Below are 24,908 nucleotides of genomic sequence, written 5' to 3' on the forward strand. Positions count from 1 at the left end.
CTGCTATTTTGAAATAACTTCTCCCCAGAGGCATTCGAACTAATTACTCCCCAGTGCTTCCCAGGGCTCTACGTTGAGTAGCGCATCCGCGTTTCTACTCCAACTCATCTGACGAAGTTTTCTTTACTCCCGAAAACTCATGGTCATTTCAACCCTGTTTTGTGTACCACAGAACTGAGCATGGCGTCTTGCTTCTGCAATTTTCAGCCCATTTCCTTTATTTTTTTTAAAAACCACCTAGCGATTTCCATGCGCACTCCCCAGCTCCTTATATAGACAGCAAGCTTCCAATAAATAAATGATTAAACATGCACACTCTCCCGCTACCAGCCCACCCGCTAGCCCCTTTGCCTACTAGGCTAATATCATTCAGTGTGTGAGGTAAGATTACGTTTCTTTATTATTTGCATCATGTGGCAGGACTTATGGGCCCCAGCCACGGAGCAGGATAGCAGGGCGCGTGGTGCTGTACAAATGCCGAACAAGCAGCGAGGCCCTGCCTGGAAGAGCTGACACATCTTGTTTTCTAACCGAACTGCTGTTTGTTATAACGAATACCAAAAGGAAAGCTGCGAAGACGGCACCTGATCCCCCCCACGGTGCCGGCTGCTTCCGGTTTCTCCCCTCAGTTGTGTGTTCCTGGGTCCCGCGGCGACGCGCGGTTGCGAAATCAAGGCATCGCTCCGCCTTCCCGTTGGCTGAGGTGAAGATTCTCAGGACAGGAACGAAGTCAGCAGGACACTGAGGAGCAGGGCAGGCAGGAGGCGGGAAGCGCTGATGCGGGTGCTCCAAGAGGCCGTCGTTGGCTCTAGAGAAACGAGAAGCAACGTGGCGGCTGAGGAACGGAAAGCTCGGCAGCCATTTCAATCCGCCATTTCCTGTCCTGTCTGGAGACACCCAGGGAAGCCTACGAGCCCCCTGGCTAGAATTTCGGAGCAACTGACATCTCCCTCCCAAATCATCCACCCCGTGCGTCACTGAACCTCTGCCCCATGCTGGAACGGGCCGGCGTGGAAGGGCATAGCTGGTCCTAGTGAGATCTCAAGCCAGAGGGACGTTCTCAGTCCAGCAGTTGGAGCACTCATCTGAATACCGGCCCTCTCTGCTTAGATTCCAAGTCCTGGTCCATTACGGCACAGGATCATGCAGCCAGATCCCCTTTACTGACGTGCAATGGTGAAACCTCCCAGGCAGACCAAGTCATGCTTGTTTGCTCCCTGGGTTATCAGAAAAGGGGGTATTTAAGCCCAGTTCATGGAAACCCAAAGCCCCGTGTGTTTCATACTTTCCAGCTTGGGGGGGAGACTGATGTAGCCATCTGGGATTCCCCCTGTGATCCCAATGTCCAGTTTATCCAGCTCGGACTGTCTCTGCAGCCGGATCCAGTCCTGGGCAGGTGAATTGTACTGTTGGCCTTTCAGATCTTTGAGATTGAGACCCAGCAAGCCCCGGATGTCGCCAGCGGTTAGTTTCTAGGGGGAAAGCAAAGTAGTGGAGTTGAGGGCCAGCTCTTCCACGGTGGCGCCAGGACTGCAGGTGAAATGTCACGTTGCCAATAATATTTCTGGGCCCCCTGCAACCAGCCCCACCCTGCCCTGCTCCCCCACCAGGCTTCCTGGTTCCCCCCCCCAGCCCAGCTGAGCCATGCGCCAGGCTCCTGTCCCCAGCCCCCACCGCAGCCCAGCTGGACCATGTGTCGACTCGACCTCTCCCTGCATAGCGTTGGGCTTCCACCTTCCACCCAACCCCCCTGCAGCGCACTGGGACATCCTGACCCCGAAACATCTGTGGTCCTTCCAGATCACGGATGGTGCCGGACCAGAGAGTTCTGGTTTGTAAGGTGCAACCTGTCGAAGGCTTGGGAAGTAACCAGGCCGGCCGACAGGCCAGGGGAGGAGGCAAAGGGGCAACTGCCCAGGCCCCGATGATTCCAAAGGGCCCGGGGCTCCCGGCCACCGATGTGCTACTGCAGCAGCGGCTGGAGCCCTGAGCCCTTTAAATTGCCAAGGAGCCACTAGCCCCGCCCCTTCTGCCTGAGGCCCCGCCCTTTCCAGGAGGACGGAGCCCCGCCCCTCCTCCGCCTTACCCAGGGGGACGACAATTCTCTCAGCCCCTCTGCAAGTAACGACCTTGGGACCGTTTTTAAAGAGGCGTTTGTAACGTGCTTCGCAGAACGGGGCCCCGGCCCCGCCCACCGCTCTACTGGCCAGTCTGATCTCAGGAGAGTCCCCAAGTCTGGCGCCGAGCCAGGCCCGCCGCAGCCTCCCTCCGGCTCTCCCGTGCCACTCCTCTGCGTTGGACTCGCCCGGGCCTGACTCCAACCTCTCAGCGCTTCCACACGGGAGGAACGGCCCGGAGTGTGGGGGGAGGGAAGTCCTGCGGGACCCGGGTGCAGGCGGGATCCGGCCCGATGTGCGTGAGGGAACGCTCCGTCGCCCTCACACTCACCAGAATGGAGTCTTTCCTCAGGCTCATGAAGGTGCCGACGTCCATGTTCACGTTATCCCTGCTGAGCGCGCTTAGGTCTTCCCCCGGGGCGCCGGCTGGGGCGGGAAAGAAACACAGTCACAGTTGTGCGGCGTGGGAATAACTGCAGCGCCCAAAGAGGCAGCCCGTTCCCAGGCTACATGGGCCTTCCTCGCCAGAGAGTGCGGATCCTACGGCCCGGACCTGTGATTTACGCCGGCCTGGGACTCGCAGCCTCCACGAGCACTGGCAGAACTCTCCCAGAGATGGAGACTAACTCATCATGCCCGTGTCTAGCACTAGTCCTGCCTCAAGTTGCCCCGCCAGACTGTAAAACAGGGCCTGAATCCAGAGACTCAAATCCAGCCCTCCCGAAATGCGTCCCCCCCCCCCCCCGGATCCAAACTCTCTCAGACTCTGTGGAAGTTGAGGCCGGAAGGCTCAGCCCCTCTCTTCTGTCCGTAAGGCTTCACCGGGGCCCTGCACGCCTGCTTACGGAGGTATGGCTTGATGAGGTTGTAATACGCCGGGAGCTGGCTGCGCTTGTCGGCGAACGCTTGCTTCGCTTTGGGGTACAGGATGTCTTTGGTAGCCTGAGGACAGGCGGACGGGTCCAGCGAGTTGGCCCTTCTGCAGAAAAGCGAAGACAAAAGCCCGCATCACGTCACCCGTCGGAAATGCTGCACCACGGGAAACAAGTGTCTGAGCTTCTTGTGGCTGTCTGCCCCCAAACCCGCTTGGGATGGGGTGTCTGCCCCGCACTGGCCCTTTAAGGGTTAAAACCCAGCCCTGGGAAAGGGCTGGCGCCGTGGGTGGAGCCAGCAGTGGTGGCAGATGGTATCAGCCAATTAGGGCCCAGCTGAGGGCTGTATAAATAAAGGCTCCTGGACTGCAGGAAACTCAGACTCACTCTTGCTCCAGCTGGGGAGCAGGAGGGACTGGCTGCCAGGGAAGCTATGGACTTCCTGAGACAGAGCAGGGCTGGGAGCTGTGGCCAGGCAAACTCCCAGGTTGCAGGCCTGAGACAAGGCCTGTGGGTACTAGGGCTGTAGGGGACCGCAGGTCCACACCCCCTTGCGTATGAGCAGTGGCCATTACAAATGGCAGTTTGCCCTTGAGGCAGGGGCTAGATGAAGACCGGCAGGGGGTCACTGAGGCAAGGTGGGGATAGGGGGTCCCCAGAGGGAGAGAACCCCAGAGTGTGGGTGCACGGTGGCAGGGCAGTACCCAGAGGGGAGGGCGCCACAGTCTTGGAGGACGTGGGTCCTAACACAGAAGTGAAGGAAAAATACAACACAGTGGGGAGACACCAGTGGAAAAGGGGGCGCTCCAGAGCTGAGAAGCTAATTCCCAGAGCCTCCAGCAGGAGGCGCCCGCGGCAGTGAGGCCCACCGTGTTACTCCACTGAGAAAAGTCACCGGTTGTAGCCAAGAAAATAAGCTAAAACTCAGAGACAAGTCAAGTGACGTCCCCAAGGCCACATGCCAGAGAAGTGGCAGAGCTGGGGGGCCAGCTCCTTGCTATGCTGCTTCCTGGGTCGGTTTGCGGTAGGGATCTGGGCTGGCTGGGAGAACAGAAACAAAGAAGACCGCCTCCTCCACTCACTTGAGGGTGTCGGGGTCTATCATTTGCAACTGGGGCTCCGTCAGAAGGCATATGTATCGCGTGCCAATGGCGTTCAGAGCCGTGACGTTCAGCGGGTTTCCCAGGCTGATGTATTTTGTGATGATGAAAGCCGCCTGCGAAGGGTTTGAAAAAGAAGCCGAATAACCTGGAAGTCTTTCTCCCTCCCCGGCCCCTCGCGGGAAGCCAATGTCCCCTCCGTGCAAAACACGACTGGAAAAGCCTGGTCCGGCCATCCCGGCAGGACTACCCGACTTTGAATACGATAAGCAGCCCCCAATGAAACCAGGCCCCCCAAACGCTGGCGCCCCCCCGGTGGGCGGGGAACTAGTTACCTGGTCGTTGGGCGGCTCGTTGCTCAGCAGGAAGGCGAGTGTGTCCGCGGAGGTGAGGTTCCATTTTTTAATTTCGTCGAAGGTGACCAGGGAGGCGATGGCCCCGAGGTTGCGGATGACCTTGTCAGGGTACCCGTTGGGATACAGCTGGGGACAAACGGATGGTTAATCCCGGCGACGCAGTGTGTTTTTCGGAGGGCGCATGACGGCGGTGGGGCCAGGGAGAAGCAGGGCCAGCAGGGAGGCGCAGGAAACGGTCTGTTTGCTTTCCCCACACGCTCTCCCGTTCCTCGCGTACGCTCCATGTCTCTCTTTCACCCACACTCACGGCCTGGGCCCGCTCCGGCTCCTCCCTCACGCCAGCCACCGTGGGACGGGGACAGCTGGACATGGTCTCTGGACCTCTGACAGCGAGGTGCTAGCAGACCCACCGCTGGGGGGCCCGGTAATTGCTCTGGGGCCTGGCAATTCAAAGGGGGTGGTGGCTGGACCCTGGGTGCTTTAATCTGCATTTGGAGCGCCACATGGCACACTCCAGGGCTGCCTGGGGAAGCCGGAATGCCATGCGCTGGAGGGGGACACAGCTGGGGTGGTGTGAAGGGTTGCCTTTGGCCCCGCCCCTTCCCCATGAGGCCCCGCCCCATCCCCATGAGGCTCCGCCCCTTCCAGGAGCGCAGAGCCAGCCTCGCTGCACCTGGTCTGGGCTCCACCTACTCGTGCACGGGGTTGTGCTGCCCTGCAGCCCTGCCTTACCTCATCCAGCTTCTTCTTCAGCACAGCCAACTGCTGGTCGGTGAAGGGGTAGTGCGACATTTGGGCCAGGTGCTCCACCAGGGTGACCCCCTGCAAGCAGGCCTGTAATTCCTCCGGGGTGTAGTAGATGGGCATGAGCTCATCCATCACCACTGCCTCGGTGATGTTCTTGTCCGGCGGGCACTCTGTCGAGGCACGGATCCGACAGCGCCGGCGTTACGGGCCGTTTCACCGCCCTGCCTTGTCGCTACCCCACCACCCCCGGCGCGGGCGAGGACCGCAGGCGCTCGGCGGAGCCTGCAGGGGGCGCTGTGGAGCACCCGTCCCGCAGCAGCAGCACAAACCCTCCAGGAACGGAGGCGCCCAGCCGGCGGGCGGCCCTTTGGGCGAGTGAAGGGAGCGGGTGGGCGAAGGCTTCTCCCCTCCACTTCCCTAGCCCCAGCCATTGCACCTGACCATGGAGCCCTTCCAAGCGGTGGGGATATGCCCAGCTCGGCCGGGGGATACAAACGTGGGTCTCCTTGGACCCACCAGCCCTCTGGAGCAGTGACCTGACGCTAGGCACCACGGACAGCCCTTTGCCTTCTTCCGTCTCCACACACGAAGCTCTAACTCGGGGTCTTATTAAGAGCCAGGTGCCTCCCCCATTCCCAGGCCCGTGCATGGGGCTGGGTTGTCCGGGGGGGGGGGGATTTTCCCAGGAGGAGTTCCGTTTGGACGTTCGCAGGGGGCCCCAGATGACGACCCCCCCCCGAGTCCCATCACCAGGTACAGGGACTAGGACACGCGGAAGCGCGTCAGGCTGAGGCTGTGCCCCACGTACCAGCAGCGCGCTTCCTCCTGGAGGGCAGGAGGTTTTGAACCATGGCGGCCAACTGCTCCCTGGGCAAAGGCAGATCATGCACAAAGCTTTTCAGCCAAGGGGTTAACACGGCCTGCAAAGAAAATCAATCGGCATGAAGGCGAGGCAGGTGGCACCGGGGTGTTTCTCTACCCGCTTACATAGCCAGGGACCTTGACGCTCAGCAAAACGCCTGGGAGTATTATGGAGACTAGCACGTACCACTTCCCGCTCCAGGCTAGTGACCAGCCTTTGGGAAGCCAAGGAAATCGCTTCATGGCACCAGGCCCGAAGAAATGGGAGACTTTCGAAGGCTCAAGCAAGTGTGGTACGTTCCATTCTCTAGAGGGCAGTGGTGGGCACACAAGCTACTCGCAAAAGCAATGTGCCTTTAAACCAGTGTTTCTTAAACTTTTTAAGACCGAGGAACACCACCAATAATTCTTTTTATGAGGATTTTTTGTTGAGCAAAAAAAACCAAAAAAAACCAAAAAACCAAAAACCGTCACCTGCCCTTTTAAGGGCCTTCCACGACACACCTCCAACTGCCTCCTTGCACACACTTTAAGAAACACAGTTTACGAAACACTGCTTTAAATCATAGAATCACAGCACACTAGAACTGGAAGGAACCTCGAGAGGTCATCGAGTCAAGTCCCTTACCCTCATGGCAGGACCAAGTACCATCTAAAGCAATGTTTCTGAACCTTTTTTTTTAAATAAAGTACCCCTTTTTCAAAAAAAAAATTGTAAGTACCCCCAGTACCTGCAGTTTTCAGACACACCATTTTTTTTCTACCATTGTAACGCATTTGTTTAAACAACTTAGTCGTAGCCAGGGAGGCGATTAAATTTTTGGGTGTAAAAAGTACAAAAATAATAAAATGCTGTAAAACTTAAAACAAAAATTCAGTTTTCTCCAAATTTCAGTTGTGATGACGTACTCCCGACTTCCCTTGTGTACCTCTAAGGGTGCTTGTAACACTGGTCTAGATCATCCTTGATAGATTTCTGTCTAACCTGTTCTTAAATATCTCCAAAGATGGAGATTCCACAATGCCCCTGGGCAATTTATTCCAGTGTTTAACCACCCTGACAGGTAGGACGTTTTTCCTAATGTCCAACCTAAACCTCCCTTGCTGCAGTTTAAGCCCATTGCTTCTTGTCCGATCCTCAGAGGCCAAGGAGAATAATTTTTCTCCCTCCTCCTTGTCACATCCTTTTAGATACTTGAAAACCGCTCTCATGTCCCCTCTCAGTCTTCTCCGTTCCAAACTAAACAAGCCCAGTGCTTTCCAATAAGATGGCATAACTTTTACCAATGGCCACCAATAGCATTACTGCAATCTACAGGTTGAACCTCTCTAGTTCACCCTCGGGACCTGACCAATTCTGAATCAGAGAATTTGCCAGACCATGGGAAGTCAATATTGTCTAGCAGCAAGACCAACACTTCCCCTGCTTGCTGGGCTCTTAAAAGACGTTTAGGGGTAAATCGAAGCTAAAGAACAGCCCAGAACACTGAGAGCCAGGACTGGTGGCTGGAAACAAACTTTATGGGACTGCGGGAAACTTGGCCGCACCCAAGCTAAGTGGACATGCAGCTCACTGAAATCATGCCGGACCATGGATGTTCCTGGACCAGAGAGTTCTGGACTAGAGAGGTTCAATCTGTAGAGAGTGATAATGATCTAGATTGCTGTTATTCCAAGTTTCACAGGAAACTGGGTGCTTAGTGCAGCAATCACATCACTTCACATACACACAGACTGTGTCTAGACTGGCATGATTTTGCGGAAATACTTTTAATGGAAACGTTTTTCCGTTAAAAGTATTTCCGCCAAAGAGCATCTAGATTGGCAAGGATGCTTTTGCGGAAAAAGTGCTTTTGCGCAAAAGCATCCATGCCAATCTAGACGTGCTTTTGCGCAAGAAAGCTCCGATGGCCATTTTAGCCATCGGGCTTTCTTGCACAAAAAATTAAGATGCCTGTCTACACTGGCCCTCTTGCACAAGTATTCTTGCGCAAGAGGGCTTATCCCTGAGTAGGAGCGTGAAAGTATTTGTGCAAGAAGCACTGATTTTGTACATTACAAAGTCAGTGTTCTTGCACAAATTCAAGCGGCCAGTGTAGACAGCTGGCAAGTTTTTGCCAGTCTAGATGCACCCACACAGTGCTATAAAGCCAAGCCTTGCCCGTACTTAGCAAAACTGACTAAAGCTATTTGCAACAGGGGCTTGCTTTTGCACTGGTAACATAAACGGGAGTTTTCCATCAATTTCACTGGGAGCAAAATCAGGCCATATGCACTTTGGACACTCCAGGAAGCTGCAAGATGCCCCATTTGTAACAAACCTGAGGGATCTTTTGCAAGATACTCCGATCAAATATGTGGAACAGTCCACGGAGCTCGTGCAGGGTAGAAGCTGACCATTTTGAAGGAGGCCTGAAAGCAAAACAAAAAATCATGTTGTATCAGCTTCCTGATGAGGGAGATCTACTTTGGAATCCTCTTTACAAGAGGAGCTGCGGGGATCCAATGACTTCCCATGCAGCAGTCGGCTCACAACCAGGACTAGAACTGCAGGTCTCCAAAACTCACAGGTTAGTGTTCAGCTATTAGACCAGCCTAGCTCCACACTGCCACCAGAATCAGAGTCAAAATCTCCAAGGTTCAGAAAAGTTCGGTTAACTTAGGCCACATTTTCACTCCACAGAAGATCGCCACTCCAGCGGTTGATCTTCCGGAGTTTGATTTAGCGAGTCTAGCGAAGACTTGCTAAATCAAACTCAGAGGGTACCCATGCTGACGTCCTGTACTCCTGCTCTTGCCAGGAGTAAGGGAAGCTGACAGGTGTGTTTGCTCCCATCAGCCTCCTTCTGTGGCTACACCACCAAACTGGGCTTTAGGTAAGCCAACTCCAGCTATGTACTCTACACAGCTGGAGTTGCCCATCTTAAGCAGAGCTGCCAAGACTAATGTAGACCTGGCCTTTTTTCTCCCCATCCCGAGTCCCTCTTGCACCTGCCTTTCCAGGTGTTGGGCAGGATCTGATGGGCTGAGATTGTAAAGAGAAATGGCCGTTCACACTACATTTCTGATCCACCTAGAAACAGGCAAGAAAACGTCATCTGAGCCGATGTGCAAAGGGAGCAAATCCAATGGCAATCCTACCCAAACGGAGTGCTTCCATTTCTGATGACATCTCTAATAGCCTCTTCTTGACCGGGTGTGAAGGACTGACACTGATTTAACTGCAGCAGCAAACTCCCACCGGAACTTCTGATGTATTCTTCACCAAGGTCACAAACCAGGTGACCCAGAACCTCTGCATGTTCTTCACTCACGCCAGTGTCAGGAATGTTCTAGTTTAATACAATAGATGTGTTCGGTCAAAAGAGGAGAACAGTAACTCTGGAGAATTCACAGAGCAGCTGACACTTCTTATTCCAGGGGGAGAGGGGGAGAGATTGGATTGTGGCTTGAATTCCACCCACAAGCCCTCGGTAAAGAGGCCAGGCTTGGGATGTGTGGATTGGATTGGTGCTTCCCCCAAATTCCTGGCGAGATGTAGCTTGAGCCTCTCTATCCTTTCTGCAAAGTTTCCTGCTGTGCACACTAAGGATCCAAGATGGGAAATCAACCCTCATGCTTCCCGGCTCAGTTCTTCAGGGGTCAGGAAGGAATCTTCCCTCTCCTGTTCAGCTCTGCACACGGGGCTGGGTGCATTAGGGGAAAGGGCAGTTTTGTCGAGGTAACAATCCTGCCTTTTTGTGGATTGCTCCCTGGAAGGACCTTTCCTCTTTCTTCCCTCCTGCTGCTGACCCTAAACCCTTCCTCTGGTACTGAACTGGGGTAAGATACTGGACAAGATGGAGGAATGGGATGGATCCAGGATGTCTCCTAGGGATGTTTCCTGCTTCTACATTCTCAAAACATCTGAGATTCACATTTTCAAAGGCAGAGAACGTCCTTCCTATGGCATTATCCCAAATCTATGGCCACAATCCCCCCGGTGTCACTTGCTACAGTCTGTGACTGCTAAGAACTCAGCCCTCCTTGGTTCAGAGCTCAGATCTCCCTGCTCAAATCCATAAGTCTGTGACACTAGATCTAAAGGACACCGCCAATTAGCTCCTAGCAGTATAGGGCTTATGCCACACAGGTGAACCGTTCTGAGTCCATCCCACCAAGAGGCGACATTTTCACACAAGCCTCATTACAGTTATGTCCTGAATCTCATACAGCTCACGGGTTTGGTACAGGAGAAATGTACAGTGCCCTCAGCAGCTGCACGGTGGCTGGGCAAATTTCTATGATCCAACAGCCTTGGAGGTGGGGATGTAGAGAAAGGCTATGCAGCCTACAATACAGAGTCTGGGTTCCATTGATTTGCAACATTCATTCCCATTAAAGTGTAAGAATTTAAACTCTGCCCCTTTTCCCGGTTTGCAGATGCACAGTCCTTGTTCTCAGCCCACCGTCCAGTTCCGGGGACCCTGGCTCCTTACTGAATGCGTACCAAACAAGCTAAGGCGTCCGATAGCAGCTGTTTCCGCTGTGGGGAATCTCTCTGTAGAAGGTCAATGTTTGCTTCCCCAACGTTCCTGACGTACTGTTGACAGCTTCCTGTCCCTGCGTAATCCGAAGGACTGGAAAAGCAAACACGCCATGAAATCACAGATGATTTTACTGAGCAAAACATAGAATCGTAGAACACTAGGACTGGAAGGGACCTCGAGAGGTCATCAAGTCTGGTCCCTGGCCCTCCTGGCAGTACCAAGCACTGTCTTGATCATCCCTGACAGGTGTCTGTCTAATCTGCTCTTAAATATCTCCACTGATGGACATTCCACAACCTTCCTAGGCAACTTATTCCAGGCTATGTCTAGACTGCAAGCCTCTTTCGAAAGAGAGCGTCTAGACTGCATGCGGAACTTTTGAAAAAGCAAGCCGCTTTTTCGAAAGAAAGCACCCAGTGAGTCTGGATGCTCTCTTTCTAAAAAGCCTGTTTGCTTTCAAGAACGCCTTCTTTCGAAAGAGCACTTTCGAAAGAAGGCGTTCTTCCTCGTGGAATTAGGTTTACCACCGTCGAAAGAAAAGCCGCATTCTTTCGATTTAATTTCGAAAGAACGCGGCTGCAGTCTAGTCGCAGGTGAAGTTTTTTCGAAAAAAGGCTACTTTTTTCGAAAAAACCCCTGAGTCTGGACACAGCCCCAGGTGGGAAGTTTTTCCTAATGTCCAACCTAATCCTCCCTTGCAGCAATTTAAGCCCATTGCTTCTTGTCCTATCCTCAGAGGTCAAGGAGAACAATTTTTCTCCCTCCTCCTTGTAACCCCCTTTTAGGTACTTGAAAGCTGCTATCCTGTCCCCTCTCAGCCTTCTCTTTTCCAGACTAAACAAACCCAATTGTTTCAGCCTTCTCTCATAAATCTTGTTCTCTAGAACATAAATAATTTTTGTTGCTCTTCTCTGGACCCTCTCCAATTTTTCCATACCTCTCCTGAAACTTGACCCAATCAGAGGGAGAAGAGAGACATAAGTTAGGGTTACATCCACTAAAGCCGACCCCCTGTCCTGTGTCCCATGTTCTATAGTCTGTGTCATATCTCAAACACTTTGTCCTCAAATGTGTGTCTCTTTTCAATTATTTTTCTCGCTGGGAAATTTACTTTGAAACCCAGCCTGGCTTTGTTCATGTCTGACGCTCTGAATACAGAAGCCAAAAGGATAACAGCCGAGTCGAGAAATTCTGCTGTGACGTTTAGCTTTTCTGGCTCACTAGGGGTTGTATGTGAAAATATTCACAAAGCTGGAAAGTAATAAAAACCAAACGGCTCTCTAGACAAAAAAGACCTTTTGCCTAGCAAGACAAAAATACCTTTTGCAAAGCAATCCGTACCTTTCTTAGTAATACCCCCTAGATCGTTACAACTAAAAAGTTTTACGTCTAATTCGGTTTTCATATTTCTCAGCTTGTTTTCTTTTTGCATTTCACTCTACTTGGTTGATGTGGCCCACATACAATGAGAAGGCATGCACTATAAATGGATACAGACCGATGCATTGATCGGTAGCGTATGGAATTCAATGGCGCTCTTCCTTATTTACACAGCTAAAATAAGGCTGCAAGATAAAAGGCTCTCTGAAGTTACCTTAAAAAGAGCAGCATGTCTTTAGGATAGTCATCCAAATCCTTGGGAATGCCGTTGAGGGTCACTCTCTTAACCAAACAACTTAGCTGAAAATAGACCAGAGTCCACATGAAAGAGGAAAAAAACAACAAATCTCTTTTCTTGGGGAAAAAAACCCTAGAGAGAGTAGTATTGGGTTGGAAGAGGTTTAGATTCTTGAAAAACCTTGTTAGCCAGGCTTTGACCTGGTCCTTGCCAATATTCCCTCTAATTTTTTCCATGTATGTGCAGAATAAATTTTGTTCTGTGCACCAAGGTATGTGCAGATGTGCACCACCCGTAGAAATATATGCTGCTGCCTGTGGGTGCTCTGCTAATCAGCTGGGTGCCACTTGAATCTCGGGTGGCCACCTATGAGTGCAACTTACAGGGAACACTGGTCCTTGCCAAAGTCATGGCAGTGATTCAGAGTCACCTGTGGTCCTGAGCAAGGCTACACTCTCTCCCAGTGCATGGGGTTTTGGGTTCTTGATCGATGTGTTCAGCCTCTTCATGAGAATAGCGCAACGTGGCATCCCGTGGTCGTGGGGACTGACCTGGTCTTCGCCTAGCTTGACGTTCTTCTGCTTCATGGCTTGAGCAAGCTGCTGAAATCGCTCCGTTTCCATCTCATTGGCGGCCGCGCAGGTGAAGCCTTGGAGCACAGATGGGGATAGTCTGAAAGTTCAAAGGAAGCGAGTTGGGTGCAGTGCAGGAGGACTTCACGGCCGCTGCTGACCTCCTAGAATGAACACGCACACAGCAGCAGGCGCATCCCCTCCCAGCGCTCCTCCAAGCCCTGAGCTCCCCCACACGCGAGGTCCCCCGAATAACTTCAGAGGAGGAAGGATAGTTCTAGCCAAAGCGCCCTATTGCCCTTTCCCTGCTGCAGAGCAGAAGGCGGGGGCCAGCCAGAGAAGCATGATCCAGGGACGCAAAGAGGCAGACTCTGAGCAACAGCAATAGTCCCAAGAGAAGATGCCCGTGTGGGAGATAGAACACTAGGACTGGAAGGGCCCTTGAGAGGTCATCGAGTCCAGTCCCCTGCCCTCATGGCAGGACCCAGCACTGTCTAGACCATCCCTGATAGACATTTATCTAACCTGCTCTTAAATATCTCCAGAGATGGGGTTTCCACAACCTCCCTGGGCAATTTATTCCAGTGTTTCACCACCCTGACAGGTCGGAAGTTTTTCCTAATGTCCAACCTAAACCTCCCTTGCCGCAGTTTAAGCCCCTTGCTTCTTGTTCTATCCTCAGAGGCCAAGAACATTTTTTCTCCCTCCTCCTTGTGACACTTTTTTAGATACCTGAAAACCGCTCTCATGTCCCCCCTCAATCTTCTCTTTTCCAAACTAAACAAGCCCAGTTCTTCCAGTCTTCCCTCATAGCTCATGTTCTCTAGACCTTTAATCATTCTTGTTGCTCTTCTCTGGGCCTTCTCCAATTTCTCCACATCTTTCTTGAAATGTGGTGCCCAAAACTGGACACAATACTCCAATTGAGGCCTACTCAGAGCACAGTAGAGCAGTGGAATGACTTCTCGTGTCTTGCTCACAACACACTAGTAGGCAAAAATACCCCCCCCCCCAAAAAAAAAACCACCAGGGGGGAAAAAAGTGGGAAGAACAAAGTTGTTGAGCAAAACAAACAAAAAAAGGACCCTGAAAGTTATTAACCAAAAAAAATAAAAATAACAATAAAAATAAAAACTAAACTAAATACAATAAACCAGTATTAAAACAGCATGGCCACTTTAAGTGCGAGGGGCAGAGGTTGAGCACTAAGACCCAGGGAAGGCATTGCTTCTCCTTGCTTCCCCTTGCTTCGGTCTTTTTGCCGATGGCCATCTTGTTTTCTTGATCAAGTCCCCCCCCAGGTAACCAGAAGGTCCGGGAGCAGGGGGACAGAGGGGACTAGGGGCCAGGCCCAGTTGCTGAGTGTGTCTTAGGGTTGCCAGGTGTCCAGTATTTTTGCCTCCTGGCAGGAAAAAAACCCAAAAAGTACCCGACATTTTAAGTGTCTGGTATTTTCTGAAATTTTTTTACTGGACAGGAGGCGAAAATACCAGACTGTCTGGGTCATTACCAGACACCTGGCAACCCTACCCCACAGATATCTCCACATTAGTTCTCCCAGACTGGGCTGCAGCCCTTACCAAGGGAATGTCTTTCCATATAAAAAAGCACATATAAATAAATCAGCATGAGCTTGATACTGATTTTATAGTTGCCCTGACACACAGCCACAGGAGTAGGGTTGCCAGGTGTCCAGTATTGACTCGGACAGTCTGGTATTTTCGCCTCCTGGGAGGGAAAAAAAATCAGAAAATACCAGACACCTAAAATGTCCAGTATTTTCTGATTTTTTTTCCCTGCCAGGAAGTGAAAATATCAGACACCTGGCAACCCTACGACACACTCAGCAACTGGGCCCAGCTCCCGGGCCCCTCCCGGATCTCCCCCCCCCTCCCCAGTTCCACTTGCATGGTTCCACAGGGGAGCTCTCTTTCCGCACAGAGTAAGAAAATAAGATGGCCGCTGGCAAAAAGAAACCCCAAAGGCCTTAAAGGGGCTATGGTGGTTTTTTGTATTTTTGTATTTTTTGCTTAATAACTGTGGGGGTCTTTTTTTTTCTTTTTTTTGCTCAACCGTGGGGTTTTTCAGGGTAGGGGGATGTTTGGTATTTTTGGTTAAACCATCTGGCAACCCTATGCAAGAGAGAGATGGTCCCTGTAATCTTGTAGTCATTGGACTAAAACCGGGCACTTAGGTGACATTTCTCACTCCAGGGTGTTTTCTACAGCCAGCCAAAGGCCCTTGAGAGGCAATGGGCCTGGGGCAGGAACTTCTGCCTACTGGGGGCAGAACCCCGTCTGTCAGGCTTTCAAGGCCTTTCTTTTCCTCATACTGTGGATGAATTTGAGGAGCACCTATGAATTGGGACAATGGGTCATGTAACCTACACACCTTCTGGGTGTGGTGCATTGGCTCACCTAGGGGCACTGAGATCACTGACAGAGAGAGCAAGTAGGAGTCTCCTCTACAGCGTTAGCTGAGAGCCAGCTGGTTTTTAGCTCAGGCGGTAGAGCCTCCGCTCCAGAGGTCCCTTGTTCGGTTCCGCCTCTCGGCGTTACACTCGGCACACAAGAAAAAGCAAAAAAGAAACGCTACCTGCTGAAGTTAGACTCCACCTTTAGTACATCGTTGAAAAACATGGCAGCCTGCAGAACCAAGTGAAAGAGAACATTAGTGTGACACCAAACTCTTCCCCCGCAGTGGAACCAAGCCAAAGAGAACGTTAGCGCAACACCAAGCTCCTCCCCCCACTTAGCGACATTCGGCTGTGTTCTTAGACAGCTCCTAGCGGCACAGTTTAACCACTACCCAGCCCCCAACGGCCGGCAAAGGCAATGACAGGATGGCTTACTTGTTCCCTGCTCCACAACTTCTGGTTGAGCTCTTGAACATCGGGCTTTTCGTCCCCAAAGGCCAGCCGTGATTTTGGAATGTAAATAGCCAGACTGTTTGGGATGTGTTTCACCAGGCTGACGGGGCTCCCGGCTGCTGAAGCAATCTGAAAAAAATGTAATAAACCCCAGGCGGAGGTTAAAAATAGCAATCATTGGAGAGGGAAGGACAGGTTGGAGAGAAGCCAGGAAGATGTCCCTCTGGTACATGGGTGTTTGCCAGAGAACAAATGCCAAGAAATGTTCCCTGCTTGGCGTATCTTGCTGACTGGGAGTGCTGCTATGCCCTGATGTTGTGGGACAGGTGACTCTGAAAGGTCTGCCAAAGACCAGTGGCCTATGGTGATGAGTTGATCCATTTTGATGATGAGCTGCGGGACCCAGACTGACAAGCGAAGAAGAGTTCCTTGCCATTCCTGGCTTTATGCCTTAGCTTTGGTTAGCACGCTAGAAATTGGAGGGGGAATCTATCTCTTCACTCTCTGTGAACATAGAGAAGATCTCAGCCTGCCCTGGTGCATGGGCTCTCTTGTGAGCAAGGAAATGTCCATTTCCTACTCTTCACACTCAGCGCTGGCAAGCGAGAACAGCACAAACAACGATGTAGCTACAAGTGTGACTTGGTAGCATTCCAGCATTTGGTGTTCACTCCCTCTGGGGCATCTGGCATTGGCCACTGGCCTTTGGGCTGACCCCGTAGGGCCATTCTTATGTTCTTATGATCTGTGATCTATTTAGCAGGTCTTTACTAGACCCTCTAAATTGAACCCCAGGAGATTGATTTCCAGAGAATGGATCTCCTGGTAAGTGGAGGTAAGCCCATAGTGGTTCAGAAGCCCAACCGTTGAGTCTGAATGCCAATCGACGGTCAGAGCTTCTCCTGCCAGCCTGTGAGCGCAAAGAGGGACGGGGAATTAACAGTGGTCTCTTTCTTGAATAGGTCTCATGTGAGCGTAAGAAGTAAAATCGTGGCCGGCCGAAAGGCTTGGCAGATGGGCTAATTCCCTGCAATTGCACGTAAAGGCACATCCGTGAGTTGGTGCCTAGAGAAGAAGCTCACTGGCCTGTCGCTCCACCCGGAGGAGGGGGGGAGGGAGTTGCCGAATGCCCCTCAGGACTGCTCACAAGCTATAAGCCCCAAAGCTTCCATCCATCTCATTCTCTTTCGCTGGGCGTGGAATTCTCCATGGACCCGGCGAGTTCAGCTCTTACTATGTAGCAGTGGCCTATGTCTGGTATGAGCATGGGCGGTGGGTGTAAGAGGCAGGAGAAGGCATTGCCTTCTCAAAGCACCACCTGTGGCCCCGTCCACACTCCACCCCCTGCTTCAGCGTGGCTCCCGGGCTCTCCCCAGGCTTCAGCCACGTTGAGGCGGGGGCCGTGTGCCGCCCACCCTCCCTGCACTCCAGGGTTAGGGAGGTGCCCCTGTGGGGAGGGGCTTGGCTCTTGAAGGGGGCGGGGCCTCAAGTGGAAGAGGCGGGGCTGAGGGGTTGCCTCCCCCAGCTCTAGGTTCACCCACCGCCCATGAGTACATGACCCATCCAAGCAAGTCATGCTCGCCTGGCTGGCAGCCAAGTTCCTCCCAGGGAAGAAACGCACCAAGGCGCCAGCAGCACGGCCCTGTTAGCAAGCACATACATAAGCCTCTGCAGGTCTGCTCACGCCTGCTGGCAACACATGGTGCTCTCAACCAGGAAGAGTCACCGTCCGCCTCAGGCTCTGCTCAGGACGCCGCCTGGCTAAGAGAAAGGACCTCACCTTTTCCACCAGGGCCATTTTCAGGGCAGCGGGCGCGGCCTTGAGCTGCGCCACGAACCCAGGGATCCGAACCGCTTCCAAGATGGCATCCGGAGGCAGACTCTGAAGGCTGCTGCTGCTGACGCCGGCCACCAGACTCCCCAGCGCTGCCAGGCTCCGGCCGTCCGAGATCTGCGGCGCAAGCATAAAGCCACGGGCAAAGGGTTGGCCATGCGGGACTAGCCCTCCAATGCGGACAGAATGGAGACCTGTGCTCTTCGTACCTGGTAGCCAGAGCCGAGCAGTTTGCTAACGAGAGTGCGGGCTTGTTCAGCGTTCCAGCCGTGAACGCGGCTCAGGGACGGAAGCGACGCGTGGAGGTCTCCGTTGCTGACGCCATTCTCGAGCTGCGACAGGGACAGCCCGACGGCAGCCTGCCCCAGGGCATTCAGGGTGTCGGGAGGGAAGCGGTCGAATTTGTTCACCAACAAGGACGCAACCTAGAAAGAGCCCCCAGTGACGGAGGAGCAGTTCAGAATATCAGAGCCAATGAGCCAGCTTCTTGAGGGTGTGTCTACACTGCATGGCTATTTCGGGAGACGGGAGGTATCCTCAAATAGCTACCCCGTGTCTTAACAAGCCACCCGTGATTTCGAAATAGTTTTCAAAATAACGGGCGCACTATTTCGGCATCCCAGCATCCCTCTTTCCCCCAGGGTTAAGAGATGTCTTGACATAGTATGTTATTTTGAAATTTGGCACTGTGTGCACGTGCCAAATTTCAAAATAGCCCATTTCGAGATTCAATCAAAAGAAGAGATGCAATTTGTGTAGCACAAGTTGCGTCTCTTATTTCGAGTGTACGGTGCTGTGTACCCGGAGGAAGGGTCTTTTTGGTGCGCTTGTCTTTTAAAGTCTTAATCCAGGGTCTCAAACTCCCAGCACATGGGTCAGTCCTGGCCGGAGCGATTTACAATCTGGCCCGTCGGCTGTGGGGGGGCTGTCTGTTATTGGCCTCCGAGCCCCTCCCCTTCCTGCCTTCACTCTGCCCTCTTCCCCTATGGCACCCCGTCCCCTGAGCATGTGGCTTTGGGGATCACTGGGGACATCACTCTCTTGCTGCCATGGGACTTGCAGGGGTGGGAGTGCAAATTATTTCGCGTTTCCATCCCCTGAAAAGGTTGAGAGCCGCTAGTGTTGGGGCCAGGCAGAAAGGTCTAATCCCTGCTCTCTGTTTATCTAGGGCTCCCATTGAGTGAACAACACGGCAAGATCCGAGCAGCTTTCAGACTTTTGGCTCAATCATTGATTGGACAAGTCATTTAATGCCTCCATTTTCTTCACAGAATAATGGAGAGAATAATACTTCCTGCCTCAGGAAATGTTACCTGTAGTCAAAATTCCCTCTAATTTTGTTTCCATCCATGTGTGGAATAAATTTTATCGCATGCACTGAGGCATGGGTGGATGTGCACCACCAGTAGAAACACATGGGTTGTGTGCAGTCTGCTAGTCAGTTGAGTGGCATTTGACTCGCTCCTGGGCCAAGCACTCAGCTTACAGGGAACACGGGTGGTGGAGATAAATGGTATTACCATAGCGCGGGTTTGAGCTCAGGGCCATGGAAATGTGTTTGCTTCTGTCGGGAGCACTGTCCTTTCATGAGCTGTGGGGAAGAGGCTCACACCAGGCCATTAGCCCAGGGCATTACCTGTCGCTCCTCAGTTGTCAGAGACGGGGCCGGCCCCTCCTCGCGGGTGCCTATGCGAATCCAACTTGACACACAGTTTTTAGTGATCCTCTGAGCCAAACGTAAAGCATCCTGTCTGTCAAGACCACTCACTGCAGAGGGGCTGAGGTAGCAAACCAACCTGTCGGGGAGGCTGGAAGTGGGGAAAGGAGGACAAGAGACCAATGTCAGAAAGGAAGGCCTGTTCCCGCCATCAATCAAAGGCCAAAATTGTGTTTCTTTTGTGATTGTGCGGAGGGTTCCATGTGCTGATTTTTTCCACAATCCCTATTGGCTTTTACATTCCCCCAGGCCCTGTGAAGTGTGGTAGCCTAACACCGATTTCCCAGAATAACCCAGTGTGCTTCTGGTTTTTAGTCGGGAGAGGGCACTGCACTGGAAAGCAGATTTCCCATCATTCCCTGAGGACTCTCTCTGACCCACAAAGAGGTCAACGTTAGCCACTCAAAATCAGTAGCCAGCAAAGATGTCGCTATAGAAGGACCCCAAGATACGCCACAAGTGTGCTCTTACCTTGCCAGCTGGAAGCTGGGTGCAGAGGTAAGCAATGAGGTGTAGTACACAGCCGTCTCCCTGGGTAAACTGAGGTTACTGACCAGCTGTAAGTTGACTGGATCTCGGGCAAATGTCTGAAGCTAAAAAGGATGACATGCAAAAGTAGAAAAGGTTTGAACGGACATTTTAATCATACTCCCGGGGCTGCTGAAAGAGGCGGGTAATTGCCCCTGAGTCTGGTAGTTTAAAAGGGCCCGGAGTCTCAGGTGATGCTGAGGACTGGCTGGTAGTGGGTGTGGCTATCCTTAGCCCCACCCCTTCCACCACAGGCCCTGCCCCTTCTACCTCAGGCCCCACCTCTTCCAGGATCCTAGAGCTAACCCCCCTCCTCCCCCAATTGCCCAGGGCCCAGCAAAGTCTGACGCTAGCCCTGCATATCCCTCATAGTCCTACATGGCAGTCAAAAAAAGTCAGAGGAGAATCTGAATGAGGAGATTCCAGTAGGTCACTAGTCAGAGCTAAACTAACAGAACATTTGTTTGGGTGTGAAAAAATGATCATCGGAAAATCTGACGCTGCTGTCATCAGCCGCACACATGTGATCCTGCCATATCTTGGCTTTGGGCTCTGATGAGTGGTGAATACCATAGAGGGAATGAGGGACGGTTGTAAGTATTGGGCTCTAGTTTTGTATTGCCTTCCTTAAGTGTTCAAACATCATGCCTCAAAAATCAGGAGCGCAGCTTAAAAATTGTGATATTTAAAATAAATAAATGTGGGACTTGTTTAATTTGGCCTCTGTGTTCTCATCCCCTCAGGTCCAGTGGGGTCACATTTTAAGGCCTCTTTCTTAAAAATGTATTTTAAGTAAAAGCCGAATTTCTTATGTAATTGCAGGACTCTAGGAGCTGAGACTTCAAGAAAAGCACCAAACATCATGAGAGTCATTCGCCGGATTGTGCTTGTCCCTGGGGTGCCTTCATGGAAACAATGAATCCTCAGCATCTTTGGAAATCAGGCCTCTGAAACGTTAAAAATTTGTTTTTGCTTTTTTTTTTTTATGACCTGGGTGTGGTATGATTAGTGTCAAATTCTCTGCAGGTGATCATCTATTCAACTATATGATGAATCAAATAATATGTTTGAATACAAAAAAGGTCCGTGATGATTTAGGTTGGACATTAGGAAAAACTTCCTAAAGGTATGTCTAAACTACGGGGTTTTTTTTCAAAACAGGATATGCAGATTCGGTGGGAATTTGCATATCTTCTTCCAATCGCTTTTTCGAAAGCGGGTCTTTCAAAAGTAAAAGTAGTCTGGACGCTTTTTCGAAAAACTGTGTAAACCTCCTTTTTTAAGGAAGAGCGGTTTTTTTGGAAAAAAGGTTTTTTTTTCCCTGAGAAAAACGCACCCAGACTACTTTCACTTTCGCAAGACCCACTTTCGAAAAAGCGATCGGAAGAAGATATGCAAATGCCCACAGAATTGACATATCCTCTTTCGAAAAAAAAATCGTAGTTTAGACGTACCCTAACTGTGAGGGTGGTTAAACACTGGAATAAGTTGCCTAGGAAGCTTGTGGAATCTCCATCTCTGGAGATATTTAAGAGCATGTTGGACAGACACCTGTCAGGGATGACTTAGATCAATGGTCCCCAACCTTTAGGGGTTGCCGGGTGTCCGGTGGCAGGGCCGCTCACACGCTGGGCGCCCACGGGCGGGGCTGCCCATGTGCCGGGCATCTACTGGTGGAGCTGCCCATGCGCTGCGGGCGGGACCAGCCCAGATCATTCGGCGGGTGCACATAAATGCCTCGACGGTCTCCATGGCACCCACGAGCACCGCATTGGGGACCACTGATCTAGACAGTGCTTGGCCCTGCCGCGAGGGGAGGGGACCAGACTTGATGCCCTCTCAAGGGCCCTTCCAGTTCTAGTGTTCTAGTATTCTATGATCTGACCTGTCCACCTGAATAACACAAGTCAAAAAAGTCATCAAATGATTTCTGCAGGAAACCCACAGCCTTTGTCTGAGCTGTAACATCTCGTCTAGAAAGCCATCCAGCCTCGCCTTAAAATCTGCTGATGCTGCTGACTCCAATTTGGTTTCTAGGATTTACCAGGAAGCCAATTTCAGTGCAAGAACAGAAACGTGACTCTGTTATAACGAGAGATGGACAAAATGAGTTGGGTGTAAAGAAGACCCCCACAGACCCTTTGCTGTATATAGCAAATGAAGTAAAACATTTCAGAGGGTCAAGAAAAAAAAACGTTAAAAAAATGTTTGCATCTTCCTGGCGTCAGTCAGGAGAGGAAGAGATTTAGCAGGTTACCATGAGGCCGGCTGCTTTCATCTTGCCCCAGACTCATTTGCACAGCTAATGTTTTGCACACTGCATGTTCTCCTCCACCATGCTGAGCGTGTACTTACAGTTCGCTTATCAGCAAAGAGCTGGAGGTCTCCCACTATTGCATGCTCCAGATAGGAACCCAGGTAATTCGCAAACCAAGCAGTGGTGCTCTGGCTTGGAAGAGGGGCATTGTAGCAATTCGGTTTTGATCCTGCAAAATATGGACAACCCCCTTGTAAAACCAAGGCTTCAACTTGCAGTCTGAAATCGTCTCGGAATGCCGAGCAGAGATAAATTAACCGAAGACTTCCCCAAGGGTTTGTGTTTGTATTCATGCATAATCTTGAGTTCTCCACTTGTAGAGGCATGCATTTGTGCTGGTTTTGCACAATGCTGAATGCAACCGCACATGATGGGCTGATTCACATAAACAAACAATTAAACACGAACCAGATAGTTCAGCTCTTCATTTGCTTCCTGTTTCTTAACTTTGCAGAAGAGAAAGGTTTGTTTTGTCTCAAAACATTTTCTAGCCACTCATCATCAGGGTATCTGTGTTCCTCAGATCCCGAAGTGATAGGTTACCATATATTTCCCCCATTCAAACTCTCAAGTACAGACAACCCCACATTTGTGCATTCAGCAAGTAGCTGCACATGGAACAGAAAATGCGCATGTGCATCTCTGTAGAGCCCTGTGATCCACGGATGTCTGCAGCTCATTTTTGTGGATACGGTGGCAGATATGGACACAAATTTTGGATCTAGAACCCTGCAAATTTGTGGCTATCCACTTTATAGGCACAGATTTGCCCTCATTTTTGCAGATGCAGACACCAATTTTGTGTCCGCACAGGACTCTGCATATACGGTTGCCAGGTGTCCGGTATTCACCCGGGCAGTCCGGTATTTTCACCTCCTGTCCAGTAAAAAAATTCAGAGAATACCGGACACCTGAGATGTCTGGTGTTCTCTGAATTTTTCCCCGGCCAGGAGGTGAAAATGCCGGGCACTTACTCAGCACCCGGCCTCCCGCCCCCGAACCACCCCTGGCCCTCAACACTCCCAGCACCCTGATCCCAGCCCCCATGCTTACCTGGTTCCCCAAGGCTGCCGGCACAAAATGGCTGCCGACCTAAGGACCGCCCCGCAACCATTCCCATTTTCCTATCCCTGTACTCACTCTTAAAAGGGATATGCTGTTTTATTTTAATTTTTTTTTTTTTTTGGCTTAATAAGTCCTTGGAGTCTTTTTTTGTTTTGTTTTGTTGCTCAACAACTTTGGTCTCTTCCCCCCCCCTTCTCCCCCCCCAACAGATTTTTTTTCCCTTTTTGGGGGGGGGGTGTTCGCTATTTTTGTTTCAACCATCTGGCAACCCTATCTGCATATCCGGCTAGTTCTTTGAGGGCCTGTGACAGGGCATTTGCCCTGCACTGGCCCTTTAAGGGCAAAACCCAGGCCTTGAGTGAGGGCTGAGAGCGAAGCCCCAGCTGAGGTAGCTCTGCCAATGAGGGCCCAGCTGGGGACTATATAAAGAAGGGCTCCTGGGGGGAGAGGGAGAACTGATGGCTGCTCTGGACAGAGAGCAGGAGGGACCTGACTGCCAGGGAAGCAGGAGACTTTCTGAAGGCAGAGCAGGGCTGGGGAAGGAAGGCAGAGCTGGGGAGGCTCTGGCCAAGCAAGCTCCCAGGCTGTAGACAGGCAGCCGTGGTAGACGGGGCAGCAGGTCCACAGCCCTTTGCCAGTGATGAGTGGCCATGTCAGACGGCAGTTTGCCCCTGAGGCAGGGGCTAGATGAAGACTGGCCATGGGTCACTGAGGCACGGTGGGTCCAGGGGAACTGGGTGTTCCCTGGGAGGAGAGCAGGGTACCCCTGGGAGGGATAGGACCCTGGAGTGCAAGCAGGGCAAACATCAACCCCCAGAAGGGGGGCTCAGACACTGGCATGGGCCCTGCCAGAGGGCCGTGTCTTGAAGAGGATGCTGCGGACAAAGAGAAACACGAGGCGGCACCAGCTAGAGGGAGGCGTCTAGCCAGCCAAACAAGCTAATTCCCAGGACTGCCCGCTGGAGGCGCTATGGTGGTGAGTCTACCCCGTGACAGGGCCTTGGGAACATTTGACCACCGCTGTCTCACTGCCATTTTGTAGATGCTCCACCGTCTCTTTGCGTGCATTCAAGTTTGTGTGTATGCTTCACCTTCTGCTAGACCAAATATGTGACACACATTTGCATCTTAATTGGCTCCCTTCCCCCAGCTGAGTTAACTAAAATGGTTCGTGGACCAAATTCTGGACTGGCTTCAGCTAGGCGTTTGGCTGGCCAGAATGTAAATCATTGTGCTCATTGTATGAGAGAGCCCTGTGTTATCACCCCGTCCAGGCAAGGAACCTATTCTTGGTGGTCCATTATCATGTGACGCGCCCCCTCTCATGAGTATATGGGCACATTGCAAATCTGCGGCAGCTCAGCCACGAGAGAGCCTGTGTCTAATCTTATATCTGATTGTTTTCAAGACTGTTCCACTTTCTAATTAGGACAAGGCTCCGGCCGTGCCCTGTAGCTCAGGGTTTTCCTCTCACCTCAGTTCAACAGCCTTTACTTCCACAAACACTCCTAGAACCTTCTCCCTGGCACCGGAGCGAATCTTTCCTTCCTCAGCTCTCTGCCACATACTTCCTCCTCTCAGTCTGTCCCTCTTCTCCTTCCCTCTCCTTTACCTGAGGAAAAACCTTCTGAAGTCGCCTTAATTGGCTGCTGGTGGCTGATTAGCCTGCTGCCTCAGGCAAACTCTTAACTAACCTCAGGTTTCTGCCACCCTTGGGCCGCAGTCTCTGGCAGTGCAGTCAGGAAACTGGAAACCATTCGCCCAGCTCCCGGCATGTCTGCCCTCCACCAAACTATAGTAGCCAGC

At 51.7% G+C, this 24,908-nt stretch overlaps 1 protein-coding gene across 1 annotated transcript in view; it reads right to left on the bottom strand.

Moving 5' to 3' along the window:
- Nucleotides 1-377: 377 nt before the first annotated feature.
- MSLN (mesothelin) overlaps nucleotides 378-24,908 on the bottom strand; it is a 31,777-nt gene continuing 7,246 nt past the window's right edge. The window contains exons 7-26 of the mRNA XM_075899814.1: nucleotides 22,076-22,206; nucleotides 19,664-19,785; nucleotides 19,112-19,283; nucleotides 17,685-17,900; nucleotides 17,422-17,592; nucleotides 15,624-15,770; nucleotides 15,368-15,417; nucleotides 12,752-12,872; nucleotides 12,177-12,262; nucleotides 10,543-10,672; nucleotides 9,195-9,385; nucleotides 8,375-8,465; nucleotides 6,001-6,112; nucleotides 5,178-5,362; nucleotides 4,425-4,571; nucleotides 4,072-4,205; nucleotides 2,963-3,096; nucleotides 2,449-2,543; nucleotides 1,286-1,472; nucleotides 378-808 (exon numbers count right to left, since the gene is read on the bottom strand). Coding sequence (XP_075755929.1) covers nucleotides 714-808; nucleotides 1,286-1,472; nucleotides 2,449-2,543; nucleotides 2,963-3,096; nucleotides 4,072-4,205; nucleotides 4,425-4,571; nucleotides 5,178-5,362; nucleotides 6,001-6,112; nucleotides 8,375-8,465; nucleotides 9,195-9,385; nucleotides 10,543-10,672; nucleotides 12,177-12,262; nucleotides 12,752-12,872; nucleotides 15,368-15,417; nucleotides 15,624-15,770; nucleotides 17,422-17,592; nucleotides 17,685-17,900; nucleotides 19,112-19,283; nucleotides 19,664-19,785; nucleotides 22,076-22,206 — 2,717 coding nt within the window. The 3' untranslated portion in view covers nucleotides 378-713. The remainder of the gene's footprint in view (nucleotides 809-1,285; nucleotides 1,473-2,448; nucleotides 2,544-2,962; nucleotides 3,097-4,071; nucleotides 4,206-4,424; nucleotides 4,572-5,177; nucleotides 5,363-6,000; nucleotides 6,113-8,374; nucleotides 8,466-9,194; nucleotides 9,386-10,542; nucleotides 10,673-12,176; nucleotides 12,263-12,751; nucleotides 12,873-15,367; nucleotides 15,418-15,623; nucleotides 15,771-17,421; nucleotides 17,593-17,684; nucleotides 17,901-19,111; nucleotides 19,284-19,663; nucleotides 19,786-22,075; nucleotides 22,207-24,908) is intronic.

The sequence above is a fragment of the Pelodiscus sinensis genome, chromosome 16 (assembly GCF_049634645.1).
Source record: "Pelodiscus sinensis isolate JC-2024 chromosome 16, ASM4963464v1, whole genome shotgun sequence".
Classification (NCBI taxonomy): domain Eukaryota; kingdom Metazoa; phylum Chordata; order Testudines; family Trionychidae; genus Pelodiscus; species Pelodiscus sinensis.